Source organism: Oncorhynchus tshawytscha, linkage group LG09 (genome assembly GCF_018296145.1).
Source record: "Oncorhynchus tshawytscha isolate Ot180627B linkage group LG09, Otsh_v2.0, whole genome shotgun sequence".
NCBI lineage: Eukaryota > Metazoa > Chordata > Actinopteri > Salmoniformes > Salmonidae > Oncorhynchus > Oncorhynchus tshawytscha.
Genome location: NC_056437.1, coordinates 18,200,433 through 18,216,494, shown reverse-complemented (window position 1 = coordinate 18,216,494; position 16,062 = coordinate 18,200,433). Strand labels below are relative to the sequence as shown.

General features: G+C 43.2%; 1 protein-coding gene and 1 long non-coding RNA gene across 2 annotated transcripts; one reads left to right on the top strand and one right to left on the bottom strand.

The window, feature by feature from the left end:
• The first annotated feature begins 8,775 nt into the window (after window positions 1-8,775).
• On the top strand, window positions 8,776-13,580 carry LOC112257494 (dentin sialophosphoprotein). The gene is made up of 7 exons (XM_024431103.1): window positions 8,776-8,912; window positions 11,387-11,500; window positions 11,607-11,669; window positions 11,811-11,864; window positions 12,001-12,075; window positions 12,345-12,656; window positions 12,780-13,580. The coding sequence occupies exons 2-7, from the start codon at window positions 11,402-11,404 to the stop codon at window positions 13,248-13,250; spliced, it is 1,074 nt and encodes a 357-aa protein (XP_024286871.1). The 5' UTR covers window positions 8,776-8,912; window positions 11,387-11,401; the 3' UTR covers window positions 13,251-13,580.
• A 587-nt stretch (window positions 13,581-14,167) lies between these two features.
• LOC112257495 lies at window positions 14,168-15,579 on the bottom strand. Its single transcript, XR_006084044.1, has 2 exons — window positions 15,300-15,579; window positions 14,168-15,188 (listed from the first exon to the last, which is right to left on the bottom strand). It is a non-coding gene; the product is annotated as an uncharacterized LOC112257495 (long non-coding RNA).
• Between the last annotated feature and the right edge of the window lie 483 nt (window positions 15,580-16,062).

Genomic DNA, 16,062 nt, shown 5'->3' with positions numbered 1-16,062 from the left:
ATTCTTTGGAGGACCTTTGTCTAGTTCCCTGTAAGTTACCCGGTTGCCTAAAGTGGTCAGGACATTGTGTCATGGTCCCCTGAAGGTTTTTTCCAGTTCCTAGTTTGTCACAAAAAAATAAAATTCCACGGGACCTTGACACAAAGTCCTAAGAACATCCAAAAAAACTAGACAAAATCTCCAAGAGACCATGCCACAACGTCCTGACCACTTTAGGTGACCATTTCGTGACCTTCTGGGGACATCCTAACTACCCATTTTTGGTTGGAGGGTAAAGATAATAATAGCCTTTCCCTTGGTGCAGTCCCACTGACCAGTTTAACACAATTAGTAACATAAATGTTATGTAAAGTAATATGATCTCCTGTCTTTCAGTATGTTACACTGTAGATATATGAATTTGTAAAAACTCTACCCACTACCCAAACACTTCTATAAACCTATGGGGGCTTATGGAGACATTATGAAGACATTATGTGGTTAATATGTCTCACCTGCGGTATGACACAGACTGACATATAGTAACACTCACAAGCACACACACACACACACACACACACACACACACACACACACACACACAAACCGTTAATGACTACTTGGCCTGTACTGGGTTCTTCCACTGTATAACAGTTAGTGCAATACCACATTTACAGGCTTTAGGTCTACAGCGGGATCATCCCTCTCTGTGAATCAGCCCGAACGAGACCACATCTGATCTTTGCTACCAACTATGAACACTCTTGTGCAGTTTTTTACGATAACGAAAGTTGATGGCTTAATTCAATATTCCATTAAAACACTACACAATCTGCATAATGCATGTATGATACAATGAGTTTAAATAATATTTCCAAACTAAATGACCACCGGGCCTAAGGTGCATTTTGTTGTACATGGGTTCCACTTCAATGAATTACATCAGCTTCATAAACTAATGCTGTGGATCATGGCTCAATTGGAGCCATGTGTTTTCCCTGATTTCAGCTTTGCTTTAAGGCAGCCAAACCGCCAGTGCTGCATTGACCAGACTAGGATTAGAATAAGGTCCTTAACATGCTCTGAGGAGACTGTAAAAGTGGATCTCCTAGTTCTACTGCAGACTTTCCACAAAGGATATAAAGAATAAGGGCTGGGTGGTCCAGTGATGTGATATCCTCTCTCTCTCTCTCTCTCTCTCTCTCTCTCTCTCTCTCTCTCTCTGTCTCTCTCTCACACACTCTCTCTCTCTCTCTCTCTCTCTCTCTCTCTCTCTCTCTCTCTCTCTCTCTCTCTCTCTCTCTCTCTCTCTCTCTGTCTCTCTCACACACACTATCTCTCTCTCTCTCACACACACACTATCTCTCTCTCTCTCTCTCTCTCTCTCTCTCTCTCTCTCTCAATTCAATTAAATTCAATTCAAGGGGCTTTATTGGCATGGGAAACATGTGTTAACATTGCCAAAGCAAGTGAGGTAGATAATATATAAAGTGAAATAAACAATAAAAATTAACAGTAAACATTACACATACAGAAGTTTCAAAACGATAAAGACATTACAAATGTCATATTATATATACAGTGTTTTAACAATGTACAAATGGTAAAGGACACAAGATAAAATAAATAAGCATAAATATGGGTTGTATTTACAATGGTGTGTGTTCTTCACTGGTTGCCCTTTTCTTGTGGCAACAGGTCACAAATCTTGCTGCTGTGATGGCACACTGTGGAATTTCACCCAGTAGATATGGGAGTTTTTCTAAATTGGATTTGTTTTCGAATTCTTTGTGGATCTGTGTAATCTGAGGGAAATATGTTTCTCTAATATGGTCATACATTGGGCAGGAGGTTAGGAAGTGCAGCTCAGTTTCCACCTCATTTTGTGGGCAGTGTGCACATAGCCTGTCTTCTCTTGAGAGCCATGTCTGCCTACGGCGGCCTTTCTCAATAGCAAGGCTATGCTCACTGAGTCTGTACATAGTCAAAGCTTTCCTTAATTTTGGGTCAGTCACAGTGGTCAGGTATTCTGCCGCTGTGTACTCTCTGTGTAGGGCCAAATAGCATTCTAGTTTGCTCTGTTTTTTTGTTAATTCTTTCCAATGTGTCAAGTCATTATCTTTTTGTTTTCTCATGATTTGGTTGGGTCTAATTGTGCTGCTGTCCTGGGGCTCTGTAGGGTGTGTTTTTGTTTGTGAACAGAGCCCCAGGACCAGCTTGCTTAGGGGACTCTTCTCCAGGTTCATCTCTCTGTAGGTGATGGCTTTGTTGTGGAAGGTTTGGGAATCGCTTCCTTTTAGGTGGTTATAGAATTTAACGGCTCTTTTCTGGATTTTGATCATTAGTGGGTATCGGCCTAATTCTGCTCTGCATGTATTATTTGGTGTTCTACGTTGTACACGGAGGATATTTTTGCAGAATTCTGCGTGCAGAGTCTCAATTTGGTGTTTGTCCCATTTTGTGAAGTCTTGGTTGGTGAGCAGACCCCAGACCTCACAACCATAAAGGGCAATGGGCTCTATGACTGATTCAAGTATTTTTAGCCAAATCCTAATTGGTATGTTGAAATTTATGTTCCTTTTGATGTCATAGAATGCCCTTCTTGCCTTGTCTCTCAGATCGTTCACAGCTTTGTGGAAGTTACCTGTGGCGCTGATGTTTAGACCAAGGTATGTATAGTTTTTTGTGTGCTCTAGGGCAACAGTGTCTAGATGGAATTTGTATTTGTGGTCCTGGTGACTGGACCTTTTTTGGAACACCATTATTTTGGTCTTACTGAGATTTACTGTCAGGGCCCAGGTCTGACAGAATCTGTGCATAAGATCTAGGTGCTGCTGTAGGCCCTCCTTGGTTGGTGACAGAAGCACCAGATCATCAGCAAACAGCAGAACATTTGACTTCGGATTCTAGTAGGGGGAGGCTGGGTGCTGCAGACTTTTCTAGTGCCCGCGCCAATTTGTTGATATATATGTTGAAGAGGGTGGGGCTTAAGCTGCAACACTGTCTAACCCCACGACCCTGTGTGAAGAAATGTGTGTGTTTTTTGCCAATTTTAACCGCACACTTGTTGTTTGTGTACATGGATTTTATAATGTCGTATGTTTTACCCCCAACACCACTTTCCATCAGTTTGTATAGCAGACCCTCATGTCAAATTGAGTCGAAGGCTTTTTTGAAATCAACAAAGCATGAGAAGACTTTGCCTTTGTTTTGGTTTGTTTGGTTGTCAATTCTCTCTCTGTCTCTCTCACACACACTTTCTCTCTCTCTCTCTCTCTCTCTCACACACACACACTATCTCTCTCTCTCATTCTCTCTCTCTCTCCCTCTCTCTCTCTCCCCTCTCTCTCTCTCTCTCATTCTCTCTCTCTCTCTCTCTCATCTCTCTCTCTCTCTCTCTCTCTCTCTCTCTCTCTCTCTCTCTCTCACACACACACTATCTCTCTCTCTCTCAGCACCTTATACCACCCACCACTGCGACCTGTATGCTCTAGTCAGCTGGCCCTCGCTACATATTCGTCGCCAGACCCACTGGCTCCAGATCATCTACAAGTCCATGCTAGGGAAAGCTCCGCCTTATCTCAGTTCACTGGTCACGATGGCAACACCCACCCGTAGCACGCGCTCCAGCAGGTGTATCTCACTGATCATCCCTAAAGCCAACACCTCATTTGGCCGCCTTTCGTTCTAGTTCTCTGCTGCCTGTGACTGGAACGAATTGCAAAAATCGCTGAAGTTGGAGACTTTTATCTCCCTCACCAACTTCAAACATCTGCTATCTGAGCAGCTAACCGATCGCTGCAGCTGTACATAGTCTATCGGTAAATAGCCCACCCAATTTACCTACCTCACCCCCATTTACCTACCTCATCCCATTTATCACTCCAGTGTTAATCTGCTAAATTGTAATTATTCGCCTACCTCCTCATACCTTTTGCACACAATGTATATAGACTCTCTTTTTTTTCTTTTTTTTCTACTGTGTTATTGACTTGTTAATTGTTTACTCCATGTGTAACTCTGTGTTGTCTGTTCACACTGCTATGCTTTATCTTGGCCAGGTCGCAGTTGTAAATGAGAACTTGTTCTCAACTAGCCTACCTGGTTAAATAAAGGTGAAATAATAAAAAATTTAAAACAAATATCTCTCTCACACTATCTCTCTCTTATACACTATCACACACACACACACACACACACACACACACACACACACACACACACACACACACACACACACACACACACACACACGCAGCGTTGTCTATACTGTGTAGTTAATCAGATAATAATTTGCCTTGTGTGTCATCATATTATGTTGCAGTTTTAACATTTTCATGTCATTTTTTGTGGTTGCGGTTGGAATCACTTCATTTGAATATCATTATTTGTTGATACAAATGTTAAAGTTAAAGCACTAGAGCAGGGATGGGCAACTGGTGGTCCGCCCCCATTTTGTAGGCCCGCGGACCAATTTGACCTAAAAAATAAATAGATTTTTTTTGGGGGGGGGAGACTCACCTTACTGAAAGTTAGAATATGAGAATACACAAGGTGCAATTTCAAAATGTGGTTGTGCATCAGCAGTCAATCATGGTCAAATTACTGACGAGGTCATCAGTTATCACATTAAAAATGGCAAAAAGTTGCCTCCACCCTATGGCAAAATGTGTAGAATTGCAGGAATTGAGTTATAACAATTTTGGAATGTGTAGAATTGCAGCAAACTTACTTTATAATGGCAACATTTTCTCTACACCTCATGAAAAAATGTGGAGAATTGCAGAAAATTAACTTTAAAACTGAAATGTTTTCTCTTCGCTGTCATAAAATGTTTTGCTCGCAAAACATGAGCCACTGCGGCCCCTTATGATGAGTTCCGTTTTTGTTGTGGCTCTCACCCCGTCAAAGTTGCCCATCCCTGCATTAGAGCCTCAAGGTACTGTAGGTGTTGAGGTAATGATTGGTTCAGACAGAAAGGGAAGAAAGTCTGTAATCTTATGGTGCTATAGGGGTGTTAGAGGTGTCTTGATGTTCAGTTTCTGTTGAACCACTGGTTGATTTGATCAGACACACGTAAAAACATCTCAATGAGAATTCCAGACACAATCTCAAGATTGAACTGTTGTGACATGAACACAAACAAGGTGAAAAACGTAACAAATGCAGCATGTCTCGACTTGATGCATCCACTCTCAACAATTCCAGGCGTCTGTCTGGGAGTTTCACTGTACATGTCTGGTGTTGTGCCTTGTCTTCCTGTTTAAAACATTTTTGCTCCACTTAGTCAGAGATGAATACACCCTGAACCATTCCACTGAACATGCGAAGCCACTGGAGGCTATTTTATTATTATATACATTAAGAAATCAAGCTATAGTGGATTGCATGTAAAGTACTATAGCAGATGTAGCAATGCTACAACATGTAGCAATGTCTCAGAAAACACTTTTGGGAATTTCTTTTTGAAAACCTCACATGGGTCCTCCAGTTAGCTCACTCACTCAATGAGTTGCAATGCTTCTATTGCTGGCAGCCCCAGCAACGGTCTGGCTAGAGAGTCAATGACGAAGACAGGCTGGATGGCACTTTTGTCTTTACACTCCAGTTTAATCACCAAGTGCCCTACCACTGGTAAAATGTTATTACTGGGCCCGTACAGTTTTTTGTTTGTAGAAAGCAAAGGGCCATCTCCGCTATAGCTATACAGCCTAGTTGGGATAGCTGTCACTGCTGCCCCAGTGTCTAGTTTAAATGACACAACCTCCCCATTGAGTTTAATGTCTGAATGCCAGCCAGTATTGTTTCCCTTTACTTCTCCCAGAAAGATGCTGTCCTGCTGTACCTCCTCTGAAGCCTCATGCATTTTCTTTAATCGACAGACAGCTGAAAAGTGTCTTCTCCTGTGACATTTCCTGCATTCCGCATCCTCTGCTGGGCAATCTTTCCATCTGTGGAAAGGGGATTTCCCACATTTGCGACAAACACTTGAACTAGCTACTGGTGCTGTCTGTGATTGTTTTCTCCACGTCTGTCTCTGTTCTGTGTTCCCCTCTGTTTTTTTTAGCTCTGTATGAAAATGCATGTATTTCCTCACTCTCTTCGTTCTGCAAGGAGGACAGATAGTTTGACAAAGAAACCAATCAGGGACTCTACCTTAATTTCATACCTACTACTTTAATGGGTTGTTTATTTCAATGCTCTCCAACTTTTAGGAAAAGTATGTTCTAGAATTCAGAGAATACATTGGTGTCTGGAAGTTCTCCTCCGCAAAAGGATGACTCCATCTCCTTGTACTCTCCATACAATATACAGTGCCTTCAGAAAGGATTCTTACCCCTTGACTTATTACATTTCTTTTGTGTTACAGCCTGAATTCAAAATTGATGAAATCGATTTTTTTTCTCTCGCCAATCTACACACAATACCCAAATAATGACAAAGTGAAAACATGTTTTTCTACATTTTAGCAAACGTATTGAAAATTAAATACAGAAATATCTAATTTACATAAGTATTCACACCCCTGGGTCAATATTTTGTAGAGGCACCTTAAGCGATTACAGCTTGGGTATGTCTGTATCAGCTTTGCACATCTGGATTTGGGGATATTCTTACATACTCTGTGCAGATTTTCTTCAACTCTGTTAAATTAGATGGTGAGTGGCGGTGAACCGAAATCTTCCACAGATTTTCAATGGGATTCAAGTCTGGGCTTTGGCTGGGCCACTCAAGTCTGGGCTTTGGCTGGGCCACTCAAGTCTGGGCTTTGGCTGGGCCACTCAAGGCTGGGCTTTGGCTGGGCCACTCAAGTCTGGGCTTTGGCTGGGCCACTCAAGTCTGGGCTTTGGCTGGGCCACTCAAGTCTGGGCTTTGGCTGGGCCACTGGGCCACTCAAGGCTGGGCTTTGGCTGGGCCACTCAAGGCTGGGCTTTGGCTGGGCCACTCAAGGCTGGGCTTTGGCTGGGCCACTCAAGGCTGGGCTTTGGCTGGGCCACTCAAGGCTGGGCTTTGGCTGGGCCACTCAAGTCTGGGCTTTGGCTGGGCCACTCAAGGCTGGGCTTTGGCTGGGCCACTCAAGGCTGGGCTTTGGCTGGGCCACTCAAGGCTGGGCTTTGGCTGGGCCACTCAAGGCTGGGCTTTGGCTGGGCCACTCAAGGCTGGGCTTTGGCTGGGCCACTCAAGGCTGGGCTTTGGCTGGGCCACTCACTCAAGGCTGGGCTTTGGCTGGGCCACTCAAGGCTGGGCTTTGGCTGGGCCACTCAAGGCTGGGCTTTGGCTGGGCCACTCAAGGCTGGGCTTTGGCTGGGCCACTCAAGGCTGGGCTTTGGCTTCAAGGCTGGGCTTTGGCTGGGCCACTCAAGGCTGGGCTTTGGCTGGGCCACTCAAGGCTGGGCTTTGGCTGGGCCACTCAAGTCTGGGCTTTGGCTGGGCCACTCAAGGCTGGGCTTTGGCTGGGCCACTCAAGTCTGGGCTTTGGCTGGGCCACTCAAGGCTGGGCTTTGGCTGGGCCACTCAAGGCTGGGCTTTGGCTGGGCCACTCAAGGCTGGGCTTTGGCTGGGCCACTCAAGGCTGGGCTTTGGCTGGGCCACTCAAGGCTGGGGCTGGGCCACTCAAGGCTGGGGCTGGGCCACTCAAGGCTGGGCTTTGGCTGGGCCACTCAAGGCTGGGCTTTGGCTGGGCCACTCAAGGCTGGGCTTTGGCTGGGCCACTCAAGGCTGGGCTTTGGCTGGGCCACTCAAGGCTGGGCTTTGGCTGGGCCACTCAAGGCTGGGCTTTGGCTGGGCCACTCAAGTCTGGGCTTTGGCTGGGCCACTCAAGGCTGGCCCACTCACATTCTTGTTCTGAAGACATTCCAGCATTGCTTTAGCTGTATGCTTGGGGTCAATGTCCTGTTATAACGTAAATCTTCACCCCAAGTCTAAGGTTGTTTGCATTCTGAAGCAGGTTCTCATCAAGGACTTGTCTGTATTTAGCTCAATTCATTGTTCCCTCTATCCTTACTAGTCAATCAAGTAGTAAAATCTCTAACTGATTACTATTGAAATGCCTGTGTAGTAAAGCTGTAGTGTTTTGACTATTTACTTGCTACCAACATCAAGTACTGTAGTAAAAATCTCTACCTGATTATTACTGGAAACACTACTGTTTTCTTACCGAACACTACAAAACCCTACTTGTGTATCTTGAGTAGTGCATAAACTACACATTCACTGCACAATTCCTACGTGCCTCTAGATAGTCACTACTGCACAAACGGGTTTTGTGTAGTAATTCAGTAGTACTTTTCACGAGGGCACTGCAATAACAACAGCTAATGGGGATCCTAATAAAATAAGAAATAAACACATTCATCTCTTCCTTAACCTTGGCTCTTCTTTAACTTTGGCTTAGTGATTATGTAAGGAGGATTACCTTACAAACCAACAGTAATGTTTTGGTACTTCAATCATGGTTCATCTACTACACAATTCTTCATCAGTAATAAAGCCAAAATGTCTTAATTTTGTGTTTTCTATCAAATGACTGTAAGTACTGTCATGTATCTCAATTTCACAGGGCTCGTGTCCACAGTTTATTTCTAACAATACAGGATATGAGGGATTTTTTCCCTCCTTTTTTTCTCCCTGTCTTGTCGATTGGTGAATGTTTGCATTGAGTGGCCACAAAAACCACAGGAAGAGTGGGAGAGGAGAGGTGGGCCAGAAGTGGTAAACATCACAAGACACATCTAGCCCTGCTGCTATTGGCTGGAGCTGGATGCAGCCGGGTTTATAAGCCAACCAGCAGCCTCCCTTCAGCAGCATCCATTCACATCCAAACTGAACTGTGCTGTTCCTCCTTTGGCATCCAAGAGAATAGTGAGCAGCTCTCATCCTCCTGACTAACTACTCTAGAGTTATCCTGTGGATTCTCTGAAGAACAAGTCAAGGTAAAAAAAAAAAGGCTTTTACTTGTATAGATGTTGGTGCTTACTTTCTATAATCCTCTCCTATATTTTGTGTAACTCAAATATCAATTATTTTCACAATTTTAAGAAATCTGGGAGACACTCTTCAGCACTTATAATCTATCATCCTACACAGTCAATGCTTCAATGTGTTGCACTTTTTTTATGTACAACAGAATACACGCAATATTCTGGTTAGTAATAGTAATGAAAAAGAAATAGAGCTCACTAGTCTGGTGTAACAATTCGTTTGTGTTATTACACATTCTCTCTATACACCAGATATGTATGTGCCTTTGCTTGAACCTGATAGAGTGAAATAAATCATAAACTAGGTTTTATAGTGTTGGAGTGATGAATGTGAGCATGACAGCTGGAAGAGGAAGCTGTGGCCTCATCTCACAAATCCACAGCTAATTTGTTCTCAGCTAACTGACTCGTACAGTCTGTTCCAAGACAAAGCCACAGCCTTTAAAGGGCTGCTGTGAGGAGAAATAATAATAACAGCAAAACTGACAGGCTGGATTAGTTACTTCTGAAGTCAGATCTCATCTACACTCAACATCCTCTCAACATCACACGTTGTTGTTTCTCTCGCCTCCGTCACACTTCAGATTTCTATTCTAGAACACATTTATTCTAGAACAGATTTATTCTGGAACAGATTTATTCTAGAGCAGATTTCTATTCTAGTACCCAAGGATCTAATGAAAAAAGTAGAGTTAGCTTTCAAAATAAAGCTGAGGGACGTTCATCATGTTCCCTGCCTCCCTGGACCAACTGTGGTCTTCCAAACTTCCACTTTTAACATGGGGAATTATACACTATGCAGCGATCATTATAGGTATAGCTAAAAGACTGCCTGCTCAGAGTTATACTTGATGTAATGTTGTTCTAGCTGAGAGTAGTTGAGCTGGAAAACAAGGGAGACGATCATGCATTAAAAAAAAGAATCAAGTCAAATGTTATTTGTTCCTTGTGGCGAATAAAACAGGTGTAGACCTTACAGTGAAATGCTTACTTACAACAGGTGTAGACCTTACAGTGAAATGCTTACTTACAAGCCCTTAACCAACAGGTGTAGACCTTACAGTGAAATGCTTACGTACAAGCCCTTAACCAACAATGCTTTATGAAGTTAAGATTTTTTTTTAAAGTGTTAAGTAAAAAATAGAACATAAAAGTAACAAATAATTAAACAGCTGCAGTAAAATAACAAGCAAGGCTATATACAGGGGGTACCGGTACAGAGTCAGTGTGCGGGGGCACCGGTTAGTCGAAGTAATTTAGGTAATATGTACATGTAGGTAGGGTTAAAATGACTATGCATAGATTATAAACAGAGAGTAGCAGCAGTGTTAAAGAGGGGTCTGGGTAGCCCTTTGATTACCTGTTCAGGAGTCTTATGTTTTGGGGGTAGAAGCAGTTAAGGAGCCTTTTAGACCTCGACTTGGCGCTCCATTTTTAGGGCCTTCCTCTGACACCACCTGGTATAGAGGTCCTGGATGGCAGGAAGCTTGGTCCCAGTGATGTACTGGCCATATGCACTACCCTCTGTTGTGCCTTGCGGTAGGAGGCCGAGCAGTTGCCATACCAGGCAGTGATGCAACCAGTCAGGATGCTCTCGATGGTGCAGCTGTAGAACCTTTTGAACTGTAGAACCTATTCTCCTGAGGGGGAATAGGTTTTGTCGTGCCCTCTTCACGACTGTCTTAGTGTGTTTGAACCATCATAGTTTGTTGGTGATGTGGACACCAAGGAACTTGAAGCTCTCAACCTGTTCCACTACAGCCCCGTCGATGAGAATGGGGGTGTGCTCGGTCCTCCTTTTCCTGTAGTCCACAATAATCTCCTTTGTCTTGATCACGATGAGGGAGCGGTTGTTGTCCTGGCACCACACTGCCAGGTCTTTGACCTCCTCCCTATAGGCTGTCTCATTGTAGGCTAGGCTGGATGTCATTAGTTGGGAGGGAAGCCCATTTTGTCTGCCAACGGTTAGGGACTTTAAAAGGAGTGCACTTCCAACAGAGTCCTTCCACTTAGCTATGGCAGAGACTCATAAGGGCCCATGGTTGGTGTTCTCCCTGTATAGTAATCCAGGCTTTAAGGGTTTAAACATTACAAGGCAGGACTTCACAGGCACTTTTCATGTAAAATCAGTCTAATTGCCTCCCATCCGGGCATTTCTGCTGTAATTGATGCTTTTATTAGGATACCCATTACCCGACGCCAATGGCGACAGCTAGTCTTCCTGGGGTCAGACACATAACAAAAAAGACATTACAGACAAAAAGACTTTACAAATTGAAAAAATAATGTATCACATTTTCACATTTAAAAAGGTGTTAAATGTAGCCTACACAGTGTACAGCTTTCAACAGAGTTTGTATTTCCAGTTCTCATCATTTTGGTGGCTTTCATGATTCTTTATTTTTTCATGATTATAATTTTTTTAGATACACCTCGTGACAATGAAGGCTGCAATTGTTTTCGTCCTGCTCTTTGCAACGGCCCTCGGTCGCCCGGCGATACGGTCGCCCAGCAACAGTTCAGAGAGCTCAGAAGAACTGGTGAGTGTTCCTTTTATATGAGAACATACAGTATATATTGAAAAGAGTCAGAGAGAGAGACAGATGTGTACATTGGTATCAACTTAAATTCCTGTTCATGTTTCAGGTGAAACCAGCTCCAGTGCTTGGGATAGCCCCAGCAGAACTTACTGAGGTGGCCCCTGTACAGGTAAGAGCCTCTTTCAGCAAACATTCCTTTATCATCTGTTGTTGTGTTGGCATTGAAATGTATACATTTGCCCTGTAGGGAAAACTACATTAATATGTCGATTTTTATTGGACTCTTTTTAATGCTGAGGTTTTCTTTAAGAATGTAGATACCGCTACAACATCAGAGGAGAGCTCCGACAAAGATGAAACCGAGGTAAAACATAATTATGTTGTAGCATAAAGAAGCATAAGATGCTAAATAAATCTTACCCCTGATAGAGACAACCATATCTGTGCTTTTGATGGATGTTAATTGATACATTGATTGATCCTGTTTTTCTATTCTCCAGGGAGCTGATCCAACTTCAGACCCAACATCAGACAGTACAGACAGTGCAGACAGCGCAGACAGCGCAGACAGCGATGTGAGTAGTGCACTATGTATAAAACTACTGACAGCTTATATGTAGGATATATTGAGTCACTTTTTTATTTATAGATGCATATGTAGTTATGGCTCCAATAAGTTTACAGGGCCACACTGAGACTATAGCCACACTGAGACTATAGCTTGTAGTTCAATGAAGACATCTAGCTCATGTTGACAGACAGGAGCGTTTCACCAAGCTCTTATTCGAACTTTAACCTCTTATAAGATATATGTAAAACTAAAGGTGTTGTGGTGTGTTTTCAGGACACAGACGAGTCCAGTGAGTCAGAGGAGGCAGACACCACCGCTGCCCCTGCAACAGCTGAGCCCACCGTAGAGCCCACAATGGCTACCACTGAGGCCCCCATTTACGATGACGGACGTGGAGACAGCATGGCTTACCCCAGCGACTACAAGAAGTCTATCATCTATGTAGATACTAACAACATCGAGAAGGGACCCTCTCCTTACAAATCCTATGGAAAGATGGATGAGGGCATGTATGCTGGCAAAAAGGTGTCCATCTATGACACCGGGCTCGGAAACGAGATTGAGAAGACGATGACAGTGTTCAAGGTAAATTTGTTTCTCCTCTGTGTTAAAATTCTCCATTTCAAACTCATAGGCATTATTTCCTTCCATTTGGTTTTGGAAGTTGGTCTAAACATCCTTCCACCACCTCTCTCTCTCCCCCTCCAGGCCCTGCAGGTGCATGATTTGATGGAGGAGGACACCAGCACCCCTGACGTGGAGAGCCAGGTTCTGGACGCCTCCAGTGGGAAAGCCGAGGAGTCCAGCATGCGCAAGGCGCATGTCGACGTAGCCAGCCAGGACAGGACCCCCTCTGAGAGCACAGAGAGCCAGAAGGCCAAGAGCCTGGAGAGTGATGCCACCAGTGAGCGCACCAGTAGCGCTAGCAGCGATGGTACTAGCGAGAGCACCAGCACCAGCGCCAGTAATGAGACTGACAGCAGCAACAGTAGTGAGGAAGCTACAGCCAGGCCTGGGGCAGCAGACAGCGACTCAGCAGAGAGTAACGAGAGCCATGACAGTGACAGCGACTCAGCAGAGAGCAGCGAGAGCCATGACAGTGACAGTGACTCGGCTGAGGAGGCAGCCACAGTGGCTACCATCACTACCGATGCTCCCGTCGTCATCACTGCCAAGTAAAGGCATGTCTCTCTCATCCTGCTGCTGTCGACAGTGAAGAATGCTACCAGGACCTGGAAGGTGCTCTATGACCCTGCCTTAGGAGGAGAGGTCAGAACGGAGAGAATAACAGAAAACATATAAGCACAACTCAGGTCCCTTAGGGTCTGATACAGTACAACAATAATACATGATAAGATTCATACTAGCTATCTCATCATGACATATAGAACAATCAATTTTGTTCAATTGCACAATTATTTACACTACATGTTGTTTGTCCCATTTTTACTGTAATAATGTATAACGTTGTATCAGTCCTAAATACATGCATTCTTTTTTTCCATAAAACTCATAGTGGGTCTGTTATTTCACGTGTATACGTTGTTGTGTCTGCTGAGCCATTGAGCTCTGTGCGTAGCATGTAGAGACTCCAGGGAGATTCACAGTGGTGTTCACCAGAGAAACCACAATCCATCACAAACCATCATTCAGTGTCGTTATGAGCTCAAATATGAACAAAGGCCCTGTCACAGTAAACATGCTGGATGTAAAATAGTACTGGAAAAAATTACATTTTGAACCTTCAAATGAAGTTGTTCATAGGTTGTTTTTCTCAACGTAACATTCCTTACTCAATTGTCTGATGAGGTGTTGTCTCTGTCAGGAGGAAGCTGGAGTTCACACATAACTCAAGCTGTGCCATAATCCCTTGGTGGTGTAGTGCAGAAAATAACCACAAGATGGCGCTGTAGGAATGGATGAAATCACTGTCAAAATCCCACTGTTAATGTCACGCTCGATCTCAGTGAACTCACTCTTTTCCAAGCATACAGTACACTAATACACTAACAATCTATTATGACTGATCATACCCATAACTAAAACTTGATAACAGTAATCAAAAATATAATCAATTAAGAGACATCTTTTCTCAATTTAAGTATTTTTCTATCTCTTTATTGAGTACACAAGTTCACAACAAATATCAATCAATCAATCAAATGTATGTTATTAAGCCCTTTTGTAAATCAGCAGTTGTCTCAATGTACTTTACAGATAACCAGCCTAAAACTCCAAAGAGCAAGTCACTACATACTGTGTGTAAAGAGACATACTGGAGCATAACACAGCAACATCAATCAATCAATCAAACATTCACAGTTGTTTATATCACACCCAGCAGATTATGATCACCTAGTTCACAGACATCCAAACACCCGTAACTACCACCATATGTTGAACTAGTAAAGATTACAGGGCTTCTGATAGGGTTATTATGAAGCTATCGATAACATTACCTATAAATGCTGCTGCATAAAAAACAAATATAAAATGCCAAGAAAGATATTTCATATAATGCAGGTACTGTAAACAGATTATGACCTAAAAAAAGCAATGATTTATAAACTCTTGAATAATTATAATAAAGCATTCTCATGAATTCTCTCATTATTAGTTGTCTCCTCTAGTTGGTGAAGGGGGAGTTGCTGGAGTGGGAGTTGTAATGTCCTCAGTGACACGTGCAGTAACGTTCCCTGGTGACGGTGTCATTTCACTGACAATTGGCCCATTCGTGGACATTTCTGTCACTGGTGGGATAGTTGACATGGCAGGAGTGGGAGGGTTCACTGTGGTTGGAGCAGTTGGTCCTGGTGTCATTCTTGATTCATCAGATTCTGAGGACTCGTGGATTCGTGGAACATTGTGGTGTCCAGGCCTGTTGAACTGTGGAACATTGTGGTATCCAGGCCTGTTGAACTGTGGAACATTGTGGTGTCCAGGCCTGTTGAACTGTGGAACATTGTGGTGTCCAGGCCTGTTGAACTGTGGACCATTGTGGTGTCCAGGCCTGTTGAACTGTGGACCATTGTGGTGTCCAGGCCTGTTGAACTGTGGACCATTATGGTGTCCAGGCCTGTTGAACTGTGGACCATTGTGGTGTCCAGGCCTGTTGAACTGTGGAGTGAACAAAGCACATCATCACCTGAAAATACTGTAACGATAGCCATTACTGCTACTAATTATGGCAAAATATATTTAAAATATATAAAATGTTCATCCACTTACTGGTTTTGCGATTGCTGTTGAGATAAAGACAATAAGAATTGCAGGCCTCAGTAGCTCCATCTCTTTTTTGATTTCTGATTGAAAAAATAAACAAAATCAAAGATTTCTCTCTGATTACAGCTCCTGTCCTGTCTGAGCCTACTGTGGAGGAGACCATAGACAGACATCCAGGGCTGGTGCTAATATAGAGGGTGTCAGTAAATGAACCAAGGGCTGGGCAGTTATCTAATCCTAGGAATGTTGCAGGAGGATTACTGGGCCTGATAGGATAGGCTTTCTGACTGTGTGTAACACATGTCTGTCATTTCATCACTGAAAATATTCCTCTCTGAGGAAAACTTAAATAATTCCAGTGTAAACAAAACAATGAATCATCTAGACCCCCCTATGTTGAAGAGGTCCATTGTATTGAAACAAAAACTGAAAAAGGAAAACGCTGCTACATGTCTGTCACTAGCAGGAAATAATCTTTGCTAAAACAATACTAATGGCCGGAGGGATTTCATTTAACCTTGTTTCAACTATTGGTTTAGTCAGGTTCCAGTCTGCAGATTCTGAACTAGCTCAAACTAGTGCAGATAATTATTTAAACCACAAGATTAAGCAACGATTAGCCAACATAATGGAATAGAAGTGTAGACATGCCTTGTCATTTCCTGTCAACCATCATTTCCTGTCAACTATAATTAAATGAAACTGTTGCTGATAGAGACTAATGACTGAATGACTAATGGTCAAATAAGTACACTCATAGTTTCTGGAA

Excerpts from the sequence above, each read along its gene's own strand:
- LOC112257494 (XM_024431103.1), top strand. The coding sequence starts at position 11,402 with ATGAAGGCTGCAATTGTTTTCGTCCTGCTCTTTGCAACGGCCCTCGGT. Across the intron at positions 11,501-11,606 it reads CAGAGAGCTCAGAAGAACTG|GTGAAACCAGCTCCAGTGCT; the intron begins GTGAGTGTTCCT and ends TTCATGTTTCAG. Across the intron at positions 12,076-12,344 it reads CAGACAGCGCAGACAGCGAT|GACACAGACGAGTCCAGTGA; the intron begins GTGAGTAGTGCA and ends GTGTGTTTTCAG.